Below are 14,213 nucleotides of genomic sequence, written 5' to 3' on the forward strand. Positions count from 1 at the left end.
TGGTGGAATCGAATGCCAACTAACGATAACATCAATTATAAAGTTAACTCCTACAATAAATTTTGTCCGTTTTGTCCCCATATTGTTGAAAACATGAGCCACATTTTAAGAGACTGCCCTAGGGTCATTCAGGTTTGGGACGAAAAGAACGAACACCATAACACCACTATACCATTCAAGGAGTGGTTAAAAGAAAAAATCACAAATAATGTTAACCACCCTCTAAATGGGTTCCTCCAGAAGTGGACTTCCTATTCACATTATGGGGCCTCTGGTTAAGGCGCAACGCATGGGTTTTCACCAAGAGGAACATTTCCTCTTCCATTACAATTAAAAAGTCCAGTTGGGCCGCCACCGAATGGTTCTACTCCAGGGACCAACCTAAGGTGGGAAAAGCACCCAACCCTTCCCTATCCTCCTTACCCTCCTCTTCCTCCTTAACATATGTTCCCCGCAACTCCCTTGGTCCGAATAGCGAGCCAGTTTGGGCCCCTCCCCCGGCATCTAGCTACCCTGAAAATTAATGTGGACAGTTCCTTTCTTGTGTTATAAAAAAAACGTGTTTAGCGGGAATCTGCCGAGACCCCTATGGTAAGTGGCAGAGTGCAGTTTTCTTGAGCACTTATTGTTCTAACGCCATGGAAGCTGAATTAAGAGGTACATTAATGGCTATCAAGTGGGCAACCAACAAGAATTGGGACCGATGCATTATCGCGTCGGATTGTGCAAATGCGTTAGAGGAAATAAAAAGCAATAGGACTATCAAGAATATTGTTTGTAATGTTGTTCATGATTGTAGGGCATTGCTCCAAGGAAATCCCGGTCTAGAGCTGCAGTATGAAGGTAGACTCGCCAACAAGCTTGCGGATTCAGCAGCAAAGTATGGACAAGGGAGGACCGTAGGCTTTAATGTTTTGCATGAACTTTGTATCCCTCCCCCGGATTGTATCAAGTTTTTAGATGCAGACTTGCGTAATTGTAATATTGGTAGCATGGTGCGTGATCACTCAGACCATGGCTAAGATGTTGGATTTGAGGCTTTAGTTATATATATATCTGTTCTTGTTTCCTCAAAAAAAAAAAACCAAACAAACACTAAGATTATTGGAGAACATCTTAGTTTTCTAATCAATTACTTGTAGAGGTGGCAAACGGGTCGGGTACGGGTCATGTTAAAACGGGTCGGGTCACAATCGGGTTAATTTTTGTTCATGTCAGGCCGGGCCAGGTGGGGTTGTTCGTGTACGGGTTAATATTGGGTCCATGAGATTTCGGGTCATCTCGGGTCGGGTTAGAACGAGTCGGGTTAGATCAGGTTTTCAATCTCCCAAATAAATAAAACACATATAAAACTAATGAGAGTAGATTAAATAATTCATGGACAGTGGCTAAATTATATATAATATTTCAATATAATATTTTCCTTAAATTTGTTTAAAAAGTAACTAATATGACAACTTTTTAAGTCGGGTTCGGGTTGTGGTCATCATTATCGAGTCATTTTCGGATCGGGTATATTCGGAGGGTAGATTCGGGTTCGAGTCATCATATTCAGGTCTATTTTAATTCGGATCGGGTTTGGGTCGGGTCGGGTTATTTTGGGTTTCGGGTCTTATTCGGGTCGTTATTTTCGGGTGAAAAACGGGTTTCGGGTCGGGTATTTTGGGTCGAGTCAACAAGTACGGGTCAATTTTGCCGGCTATAATTACTTGGTTCATTCGCTTCTTTATAACAATGTTCGATCTTTAATGTCCACTTTGTTGTCTTGATCTTATCCTAGAAATATATAATCCTAGTAGGAAATCTTCTGTAAAATCGCCTTCAATAAAATTATGGTATGATCACCTTACTTTGTTTCCTAAGACGGCAATTTTATAAGTTAAACAGGTCACTTCATAATTTAAAAGGTCGATTTTATAATAAATTATGGTAAGACCACCTTACAATAAAAACGTGCTTGTTCTCCTCACTTTTTTTTTTGAACTTTTCTTATTTTTTCAGAATATTTTTGAAATTTCTCATCTTTTCTTATTAATTATGAAGTTTTGTTAACTATTCCTAACTCTTCGTCTTTTTTCTAAACATTTCTTAGTAATTTTTATATAGAGCTTTTTTTTAATCTTTTATGACCCTTTCTTATATTTTTATCCGAACTTTTCTTATTTTCTTGAACTTTTCTTAACTTTTCTTAACTTTTTTGAACTTTTCTCATATGTCCTGAAAAATAATCAAAAATAATGTGAAGAGTACATGTCTATAACATACCTAGTTATATGCCTATTTTTTTATATGGACATCAAAACTTTTACTATAAATTTTAAACTAACATTTTATTGCCGAATTGGGAACATTTTATAGCATTTAATGGTACTAAAAAATCATAATAAAAATATATAAACATTTCTAGGAGTTTCACAAAAATTGTAATAAAGTTTATTATGTGGGATTCTTGCTTCCTAAATAAACTTGAGGTCAAACCAAAATTTGTTCGACCTAAAATATCATAAAAGAACCCGACCTAAATCCAACAATATTAACATATGCAAGGTTGTAAATTTTAACCCATTGAACCCTTTAAATCTAATCGATCAACTTGATTAACTGATTATATAAATTAAACTAAGGGCCTGTTCTCCCCAACTTATTTTCAGTTCAGTTCAGTTCAGTTCAATTCAGTTCAGTTCAGTTCAGTTCAATTCAGTTCAGTTCAGTTCAGTTCAATTCAGTTCAGTTCAGATCAGTTCAGTTCAGTTCAGACCACTTCATTTCAGTTCAGTTCAGTTCAGCTCTTGACAATACTTTTACTCTCACATATCACTATTCATTTCATTTCAGTTCAGTTCAGTTCAGATCAGTTCAGTTCAGATCAGTTCAGTTCAGTTCAATTCAGTTCAGTTCAATTCAGTTCAGTTCAGTTCAGCTGTTTTATGCCGAAAAAAACAAGCCCTAAGTCTAATATTTTTCCAACCCGTCTAATAAACAAGTGAAGTTCGAGTTAAAATATTACCTTTTGATGCGCCTTTTGCTCTTTACATAAGAGTAAAGCCATCTATAGGAATTGATTGATCGCGGCTTCGCGGGCTTCCCTTGCTTAGACGAAATGAGGACATTGTCCATGATTTGAGAATAATGTTAGGCAAGTAATATTGAAAAGAATGCAAAAGAACACATACATCCCCCACTAAATGGTGGCTCAAACATAAGATATGTATATCTTTTTATGAGAATCTCTCTAAATCCTATATTAAGTACTCTTTAATCTGTAAAGGACATAACTATTTGTTGCTTTTGATTGGATTTAACTATTCTATGGTTAATTAAACTCAGTGGCGTATCCAGAAATTTGAACCTATGGGTTCGAAAACAAACAAATCACCATTCATCACACCTATATAAGTTTAAGGCGCTCAAAGACAATCTGCCCCTTAAACGCTTCATTTTGGGCCAAAATTATGGAGAAGTTTCACTAAATTTTTTATTCCAATTATTGGACACATACACTTTCCGAGCATGAGTGCTCAACGTTGAATTACAAAGAATTTTAATATATGTAAGGTAAAACATTATTTATTTGAGTAATAATCTCGAGATAATAGGATGAAATAGCGAAATAATATACCATATGGCATTATGGTAATACAATAAACATTAAAATATAAAAGTAGATTATAGATAGAACATAATTTAATTTATATGATTTCAAATAAAAAATATATATAAACCCCCATCATCATTCTATGTTGGAGAATTTTTACTGTTATGTTTTGCTTTTGACTAAAACGAAGCAAAGAAAAGAATTAAGAAAAAAAAAGAACCTAACAATCACACAATTTGACAAATTATAAATTACTCCTAAACACGTTACTGTAAGGCAATGCACAAGCTAGTAAACATGATCTTAGAGTAAGAGTTGACCTACTACAGTAAACAAACAAAATTGAAGCCTCGTATGATTTCAATAAATATAATATTATTGCAAAGTGGAAGTTTTTGCCCAGTAAAAGGATCGAACCGAAGACAGACAGGCTACAAGCTAGAAACTTTAACTTAGGCTTATGACCACCAAGACAAAGTTCTTTCTCCGATATAATACAGCGGTAATAGAAATTTATCTGATCCACTTTGGGTTCAACTGAACCCAGTGAACCCATAGTGGATCCGACCCTGATTAAACTTAAGAGCTGTCCTTTTTTTTGTTAATCAATCGCATAATGATGCCTTTAGTTACCAGCCAAGAAGAGCCTCCTTCATTGGATAGAACTAGATTGAGATCTAAACTTACGACAAAACTACTAACAAGCGTAAAAAAAAGTGATCTAAAAGTATAACTTGCAACAAAACATTACAGATTCTTTTATAAATTTGATGTAGCTAGTACTTTAAAAGAAAGAAATATGATATTAGGAGAAAATCTGACATGTGTATTGAATCGATCATTTTAAGCTAAGGACGGAGACTTACCAAGTTGTAATATACTTCATCTGTTTCGTTTTAAATGTAACAAAAGAATATTTTATATCTCACAAATAATACCTCTTTGTTGCATTTAAAATGAAACGGAGGAATTATTAGGATTGATGGTTTAAATTAATGGGGTGAATTTAACAAATAATATATATAATCGACGTTGTAAATTTTTTTGGACAAAATACAAGGAGTAAAAAAATCCCTTGACATGACCCGAAGTAAGGTTTCCCAAAAACCAATTGATGATTGGAGAAGTTGCCCACTAATTAGGTTATAAACTAGTTATTAGGCCCGGGCTATGCCCCGGGTAATAAAAAATTTCATTTATTAATATAATACTTTATGATAATAATACTAAATACAATTTAGTCTAGTGGTTAAGACTTTAGTATATGTACTAGGTCTCGGGATCAAACCCTGTACTACGCAATTTCTCATTTTTTTTATTTTACATGAATTATATGAACTAAAACTCCATAGGAAGAGCGCCACGTGACACAGTTTCTTGCTTATGCATGCCTTTTAATATATTTGTATAGACTAGATGTCTATATATACTTCATCTTTCACTATGAGACAAACACAATACAAACAATTGCACTTAGCAAATATGAATATCACACTTAGCAAAACTACAATCAGGACATAATAGATTAATAGTTACAATCTTAATTTGTCGCTAAACCCGTAAGACTACATATCAAGATTGCGGTATTATTACAAATTAATATGGTCAAATTTTATAAAATTTGACTTCGGAAAAAAAAAAAGCAAAGATAAACGAGAATATATCACTTACATTTTTTGGTACGATAAGGAGAATTCTCGTGTAAAGAAGGGGGAAATTGGAGATTCTTCTTATAAAGGATGAGAATCGAACCTCTATTACAAAGGTGAAAGGAGGATCTTAGAACCACTAGGCCAACCTTGATCCTCGAAATATATCACTTACATGATCAAACCAGAGGAAGTATGAAAGAAGCATAGAGATAAGACAACTCATGCCAAAATTGTGAACTATCTAATCTCCTCCACTTACATGTAATAATTAGATTAGATAATACATATATATGTGGTGTAGGTGTATTGACGGCAATACCCTGCAAGATTGTACTTAGATGTAGCACTAAATAAAATAAAATAACTCACGCAGCATGCTCAATAGTGAACCATGCCATTGCCAAATTTGCCACCCCACCAACAACACTGATCAATCCATTTTATTTTCGTCTTTCGGCTGAATCATCAATATACGTTTCTATGCCGTGTTTGGGCCCATTTTTAGTCAAGAACACTAGTGCTATGGCATGATCGTAACCGATTGCTAATTTCTACGCGTCTTGGACTCATAGAGAAGGTTTTTTTTTTTTTTTAACAAAGTCATTCATTACTTAAATAATAGAGTTGAAAATATTACAATCCGAACTTAAGTGTTCAATACAATAATTAGGAGGTGAGAAAAGTACTAGTTACAACACATGCTATATCCATGATCCTATAGGTCTTGGTCAAACTATTTGATACAGGATTAATTTACTTCGTACAATGCTTAATCAGAATCTCCAGGTACTTCTTAAGCCACTACATGAAAACACAAGAGTTTAAAACATTAAGGCACATATCAAGGATACCTTTATTGAACCCCCATAACTATTACTCCTTTTAACTAATTTGGTTCTTGAACATCATGAAGAACCCCATGCCTTATGAGTATTGATTTTATTCTATATATTATCGAACCCATAAGTATTTACTCAATTATCAATTACGCCGTAAATAATCATTAGTTGTATTATACCAAAATTAACAAGAGTTGGTCACATTTTGAAACATTCGTACACCGCAGAGAATCAAAACCGTTCAAATCGAAAATATAATTAATTTACCACCTAAATTATATCAAATGAAACAAACAAATTAAAAGCAAATATCTAAATAAGAAGGTCTTACCGTGAAACCATCTCATTATCTACCTCAAAGAATCTTAATTATTTATACTACTTTTTAAGCGATCTCTTTAATGTAAATTAAAATCTAATATGGTCTTTTTCTAGACCAACTAATAAAATATCAATATCACTAGCAAAGTATTACATTCTTATCTTGATATATTTTAAAATATGATTTAGAGATAAATGATAGAAACAATTCCTTTACTTTTTAACACTCACCAACATCAAACATGGCACACAAAAAAGAGTATCTACAAAATCCACTTTTTTTTCCAACTTTTTCTCCACTGGACCACTATATATTCATCCTTCATCCACTACTTCAAATAATCCAACTCAAATACTCATAACTCATCAATCCACTTCTCACAATTCCTCTCTTTTTTTGTGCAAAAATACAAAAAAAACCATGTTACCTTCAACTTCCTTTACTTCTATTCCTCAACATATCATTACCAACCTTCACTACTCTAGAAGATTACTACTTCATAACTCCCCAACTACAAGCCAAGCACCATCACCAACCTACCAAGTCCTAGACCCGGGTTCGAGCCATGGCAACAATGGCTTTGATGCTAACATAATCATGATCCTCGCGGTATTAGTATGTGCATTAATATGCTCATTATGTATTAATACCTGCATTAGGTGTGTGATCAAGTGCTCAAGTTTGTTAAATGGAGAGCCTAATTACTATCTAAACATGATTAATGACCATGATGGTAAGAAGAAAAGTGTTAGTGGTTTGGATAAAAGGGCATTGAAGACATTTCCAATTGTGAAGTACTCAAAGGATGTGCAAATTCAAGGGTTAGGTTCAGAGTGTGTGATATGTTTGTCAGAGTTTAATGGAGGAGAAAAAGTTAGGATTTTACCAAAATGTAACCATGGTTTCCATGTTAAGTGTATTGATAAATGGCTTAGTTCTCATTCTTCTTGCCCTACTTGTAGACAATCTTTAGTTGAAACATGTCAAAAGATCATTGGGTGTGATCATGATCATCATCATACTACTACATCATCATCAGCAGCATCATCAACATCATCATCATCATCAGCATCATCATCATCATCAGCAGCATCATTAAGAGAGGTGGTTGTTGTAAGTATTGTGCCACATGAAAGGGAAGATTTAGTGAGAAATTATAGGGGTGAAGTTGCTCAAAGTTAGACAAGATTACTATCACCTTAAAACATAGGAGTAGAATTCTTTTGTAGGTTTCTCCTTTTATTTTAGATTTAAAAAACAGGGAGATTTTTAAGTTTTATGCTTAAATTTGGTTTGTTGTACAAGTGATAGATAGGAGTAGTTTCTAATTGTTCTGTTTGCAAGTGTAAAGAAAAGAGCAATTAATACAATTATCCCTGTTTTTGCCATTTCTTTTGTCCTTGATTCTCCTCAACCTAGCTAATTGTTGAATTTTCATTGTAAAACTCAGTAGTTTTAAGTTCTAATGCTTTTGTTGGTTGTAAAGGGAGCAACAAATGAGATGGGATTTAATTGAAGAGTGAAGTAACTTTTTAATTGAAGTAAATAAGGCCTAATGTTCCATTATGTTTTATAGAAATAGAGGTAAGTTCTGCAAAAACTAAGTTAATGTTTGGCACAAACAGGAAATTAAGGACTCTTTGTGATAAACTATCTTATAATTATAACCTTTTCTCGAAACGACCTAATAAAAATGAGATAATTTATAATTTGTTTGTGTTAAAAAGGTACAAATAGCCTTGGTGGATTGACTTTATTTTCCAGCGTTGACTTTTTTCCTCTTCATGTTCCTTATACCTCTCTGCTGTTCCAGTTCTATCTCGTTTTAACAAAATTCTTCTCAATCGCTCTTCAAATTAGCAATACCATTTGAAAAATATGATCTTTCATCTAGGTATAATGAAAACGATAATTTTCAGCTCAAATTCTCTCTTCAACGGCAAAATCTGATACTAAATCACACCAAATTCTTAAACGATTTTATGTCCCATAACAAGAAGTGCTAAATTTAAGAAGACGCCAAAAAGAGACGGAAAAGAAGCAAAAAGGGTAAAACAACAATCAAGTGTTAGGCACGTGTGGCTCAACGCCAGAAAACAATGTCAACCTACCAGAATTTGGCCACTAATACTTTTTCGCCACCATAACAATTTATAAGATAGTTTTGTACATCATCCTTATTACTCTTAGTTCACCAAAACAAGTATTAGGTAGTTTCCACCAAAAAGACATTTTTTTCCTTAAATTAAACAAAATAAAGTCAAATTTGGTAAGGTTTACACTGAAATAGAAAATAAGAATCTCATTAATCTTAGTTCACCAAAACAAATTTAACAAAATAAGTGAAAATTAAGTTAGATCAGTTCTAGTTAAGCAAATATAACATTCTTTCGGAAAAAGCACCTGTTAGTTCTAAGCTTTTAGCTATGAATTTAAATTAAGTTCACTTAAACACATTGACGAAAACATACTCTATATATTGTACAATCTCAATATTAGTTTATATAATTAGCAGGATGATGTTTACTAGGTGCATAGGTTAAAACAGTGCATAGGTTAGAAAAACCGTTTTAATGATACAACATGATAGGTAATTCCTAAAGAAGGATGTATCTTTATTCCTTGAATCGAACCATCAATAGACATAACCTTATTAAGAATTGGATGGTTGATACTTGATAATAAAAGGCTAATTCAATCTTATCACCTAAAAGCTCATTTAGTCGTGTGGTGTGGTCATGTGGGCCGAGGAGATGCCTTTGGGGAACTCTCAAATCATTAAAATCATAGTAGTATTATTTGAGTTCAATGTATTTTCTAAACACGTCAAAATAAATTATGTTCAAAAATTATTAAAAAGAACGGTCTAATCTTAATATAAAAGTAGACCTAGTTACTAAATGAATTTAAATTAGTCCTGAAAGAAATAAATCAATATTGGACTTATTATTGCAATCTATACAATTGTATTAAAAGGCGTGCGAAAACAAGAAACTGTGCCACGTGGCGCTCTCTCTAGGAAGTTTTAGCTCATGTAATCCATGTACAATAAAAAAAATTAAGAAATTGCATAGTATAAGGTTTGATCCTGAGACCACAAGTACATATATTAAAGTTTTAACCACTAGGCTAAGTTGTATTTAGTGTTATTATCATAAAGTATTATATTAATAAATGAAATTTTTTCTTAACTGGGATATAGCCCGAGCCTAATAACTAGTTTTAATTTAAAAGTAAACGTTCTCTTATAAGACACCATGTTTGACTATATTTCTAAGTTATACGCATATATCAAGATTCTAGACGAGTAGACGGAGTGTCACTTTGTTGCTAACATAATATTTGTCTTGAACAAGTTTCTAAATTTTAACCATTCATTTTTAAAAACTAATCTTGTCCATTGATTTAATTGAATCTTGAAAACACAACAAAATGGAGAAGAGTTATTTTCTTCCTTCTGGAATATTCTTGCTTTCTTCTTTAGATTTTTTTTTTATCACCATTAACAAAGATCTATGGAATATAAAAGCTAATTAATACATACAAATTTATTTGCTTCTAATAATGCAACATTTTGGTGATTCACAGATAATAGAGCAACCGTTTGATTATTTCAGAATAAAGCAACCTTTATAATACCCCATTAACTTTGAGTAAGTCAAGTTGACCGGTACCCGTCAAAAAAAAAAAAAGTTGACCGATAACCTAAACAAATAGTGATTTTTTAATTAAAACCTTTAATTCTAATTAATAATATTTAAATAAACTTAAAAAAACCAAAACTAAACCCACCCCCTCCCCCACTCACTGCCACCAACCCACCCACCCTCCCCTTCCCCACCCACTGCCACCCCCTCCCTCCATTCCCTTCCCTTCCCTTGCACCCGCAACTAACCCCATCCCCTCCATCACCGACTCCAAACGAAAAGGGTGGGAATGGGGTAGGGGTTGTAGGGGTAGGGGCTGGCAGGGTGTTGGGGTGGCTAGTAGAAGTGTGGCAGTGGGTGGGGGAGGAGAGAGAGGGGGTTTACGGTTGGGGGGTTTATCTTTTTTTTCTTTTGTTTTAGATTTTTTTTTATAAAATTCGTTTATAGGAACCAATTATTAGGCGACACACGTCCCATTTCACATATTCTTCAAGTTGTATCCGATCTTTACTTACTCAAAGCTAATGAGTTATAAAGGTTGCTTTATTCTGAAAAATTAAATGATTGCTTTATTATTTGTGAATGGTCAAAGTGTTGCATTATTAGGAGCAAATAATCATATTAATTATAGTTTAAATATAAAGTCAACTTAATGAATGTTGTATTGGTGTGTGTCCAAAATTTATAATGAATACTCCTTCTGTTTCAAAATATAACGCTTTACGAAAATTTGCTTTGACCACAAATATCTCTCAAATGCGATAAGTAATAAAAATTATAAAAATTATACCGTTGGATTCGTCTTGAAAAATACTATAATAATATTATTTTTTAAAATTTTATATTAACATAAATTGAGAGTAATTAACGGTTGCACAAGTTTTATTGTTAAAAATTTATTGCAGCCATTTAAAAGTTGTTTTAGTTTCAGTGGATTTATCAAACAAACAACTTGAAAAACACAAATAGGACGTCAAACAAGGAAAAGGCAACTTCTAGATAAATTGTTGATAAATACCATGTCACTTGAGTCTTGATAATCATAAAACTAAACAGTAATAAACAAGATTAAAGCGTAAAGAGCTAGCAACAAACATCCCCATTTGATGGTGGCATGGAGTAACTTTTGAAGATAATATTTAATAACAATATCCTATTATTTGAAAAGAACAATAAGATAAGCTAGATGTTGATTCTGGCTTTATGGGAACCGTCTTCATGGAAACAGGCAATTGCGATGTGTTCTTTTACCTTTTTTTCCAAACACCAAGAGTAACTTGCAAGATCTTGTATTAAGATTGAAGATACTTCTTAATTACGATAGTTTAATGTTAACCTATTAGTGAGCTTGTGACAAGCATTATACGATGCAATCAGAAGCAACGTATATGGTGGACTGGGTACGGGTCGGGCCGCGCCACCGGCAAAAAAAAAATTGTCCACTTGTAAAACAGGGCAAAGCCGGGCCAAATTTTTGTACCCAAAGCTTATTTTGAGACAAAAAAAAAGAGCTTTTTAGGTCAAAATTTGAACTAAAAAAATCATTTTTAAGTTGTTCAAAGGTCAAAATCCGTCCCAAACAAAAAAAATCAAAACAGGTTGGATCGAGACACGAAAATGAATCTGTCCAAACCCGAGCATTTTCCGGCCCGGGGTAACTTTAATTTAACGAGCTCTAGGATAACCTATATGATGCGGAGGGCGATGTCGCCGATGTGTCCCTCAAATATGCGTGGATGATACACGCCGACGGCCGACTTCACATATTATGTGTGACTTATAAGCATGCTATTAGCATATTAGGAGCACGTACCAAATTCGATACTCACGGTTGTATGAGATAATTATTCAAATTACAATATTTTTTAAATTTCAACCCTTTAATTAACAGTATTTCTAAACAATAAAACGGAAGATTACTTTATAAAAAGATGTATCAATCAATGATGTGAGAAAAGGGGATACAAAAGTATCAAATCTAATTTATAACCATCGTGATTTTGTTGATTGGTTTAGAATTTTATTTGATCAAAATTGTTATGTACTGTATTTGTTAATCTTGATTTTAATTTATTTTAGATGTCGTATGCTATTTCATTAAAAATTGTAATAAGAAACCGATATCCCCATATCTTCTAAAGATGAAATATGCAAGAATACTAACAATCATTCTATAGCAAATACAGAAACTTTTTTAATATTTATTGGTACAAATATATATATATGTTTATGATCTTTAATGTAATTCATTTTGATAAAAAAAGTGCCGGAATTCTGATTGGTAAAATTAATATGAAAACCAGCTATATTAACGTCAGCTAATGAAACATGCACATTAAAATACGTGGTGATAGTTTGCAATATTATAAAAGACCATGCAAAAACCTTGGATATTAAGTTAGTTTTATGGCAACTTGAGAGTTGAGAGGGGTGTGAGTCACCTTCGTTTCATCTTAGCCTCATCTTTACTTTGTGCTCTTTCGCTATTTGTGGTTTCATTAGTATCTTTGTACATCGTAAGTATATATATCTAATAAATTACGTAGATTATATAAGTTAATCCAACTACTAATACTTATACGATCACTAATTTAATCCTAAAATGATGAGTTGGATCTCGATGGCCATCAACTCATCAACTTATGTAAATGCTAATAATGGATGCTACCCCAATTAGTCTCATTTTAAAACATCTTAATTACTTTCTTATATTTGAAAACATACGCACGATCAAATTCATGAAACCCATATCATGATGCATCATATCATATATCATATATAATATTAAAGCAAGAAAACTTCAGCTTATGTGGCAAGACATGAAGCTTCCTCTGCTCTCCTTCACCCTTAACTTTCCAGCTTTTTCTTTGCTTATGCCACGTGGCACAAATGTTTTTCTAATCACCCTTCATTAAAATGAGAAGGGGTTTATATAATTATGTTGTACAGAAAATTCCAAATCATTTTTCATAACCAACTTGCCATGCCTCACAAGTTACGGCTCATAAAAATTGAAACCACTGGTACACAAATACAAAAGCTAAACTTGCTGATAACATAGTATGATAAATGCTTTCTATCATCTAATATAAAGCCTTTGACTTAGCTATTTTTGTCATGTATGTTGTATAGAGTGTACAAGATAACAACAAGACTCATGATATAACTTACGTTCGCTTGATAATTCATTTTGTACTAACTTAGGGCATGTTCTCTTCGGCATAAAACAACTGAACTGAACTGAACTGAACTAAGCTTAACTGAAATGAACTGAACTGAATTGAATTGAATTAAATTGAATGTAATAAATATATAAATAATATTTAAACAATAATAACATGAATATCAAATAGTTATTATAATGATAAGTAATAATAATGAATATTAATAGTATTTTGGATATTTTTAAATGATAGTTATGAATAAATAATATTAATAATCATAAATTATTATTATTATTAATAATAATTAATGATAATTAATAATTATTATTTTATATTATTTGTATTAATATATTAATACTTGATGATATGATTATATAATAACAATAATATATACGAAGTAAATTAATATTACTATTTTAATAATTAGATTTAATAATATTATAATATATTTAGTAATAAATTTAATGATTGGGTTGGACCGCGCAAAATTGCATCATAAACTGTTTTGACGCGATTTGATTAGTTTATGGGCTAAAAAACGTGGGTTCATTTGTGCTTTTGACCTAAACCATGTTCCTTCTAATTATAATAGTAATAATAATGAATAAATCTATAGTAAACAAAATAATAGAAATAATAATAACAATAATTATAATAATAATAATGATAATAATAATAATACTTAATAATGATATAAAATAAATAATAATAAATAAGAGTAATTAGTAAAATAAATTAGACCAACATAATAATAATATTCAACAACATGATTATAAAAGAATGGAGCTGAACTGAACTGAACTGATATAAGCTAAGCTGAGCTGAACTGAGTTGAACTGAACTGAACTGAAAATAAGCTGGGGAGAACAGACCCTTAAATGGTCCATGTTTTTCATCAATCTATAAGATAAAGAACATAAAGTCGTATACAATAAAGAGCATTAGCTATTTAACAGTTTAAAATTTCCCATTGATTTAGTATGTTTACTATACT

General features: G+C 32.2%; 1 protein-coding gene and 1 long non-coding RNA gene across 2 annotated transcripts; one reads left to right on the forward strand and one right to left on the reverse strand.

Moving 5' to 3' along the window:
- Nucleotides 1–1,984: 1,984 nt before the first annotated feature.
- Nucleotides 1,985–5,988, reverse strand: LOC130591951 (uncharacterized). Its single transcript, XR_008969935.1, has 2 exons — nt 5,267–5,988; nt 1,985–3,086 (listed from the first exon to the last, which is right to left on the reverse strand). It is a non-coding gene; the product is annotated as an uncharacterized LOC130591951 (long non-coding RNA).
- Nucleotides 5,989–6,669: 681 nt separating this feature from the next.
- Nucleotides 6,670–7,796, forward strand: LOC104895455 (RING-H2 finger protein ATL78). Its single transcript, XM_010681970.3, has one exon. It carries the CDS (start codon nt 6,829–6,831, stop codon nt 7,588–7,590), a length of 762 nt encoding a protein of 253 aa, XP_010680272.2. The 5' UTR covers nt 6,670–6,828; the 3' UTR covers nt 7,591–7,796.
- Nucleotides 7,797–14,213: the final 6,417 nt, after the last annotated feature.

This window comes from Beta vulgaris, chromosome 6 (genome assembly GCF_026745355.1).
Source record: "Beta vulgaris subsp. vulgaris cultivar EL10 chromosome 6, EL10.2, whole genome shotgun sequence".
Taxonomy (NCBI): domain Eukaryota; kingdom Viridiplantae; phylum Streptophyta; class Magnoliopsida; order Caryophyllales; family Amaranthaceae; genus Beta; species Beta vulgaris.

What these genes read in the sequence shown, in the direction of transcription:
- LOC104895455 (XM_010681970.3), top strand. Translation starts at nt 6,829, where the DNA reads ATGTTACCTTCAACTTCCTTTACTTCTATTCCTCAACATATCATTACC.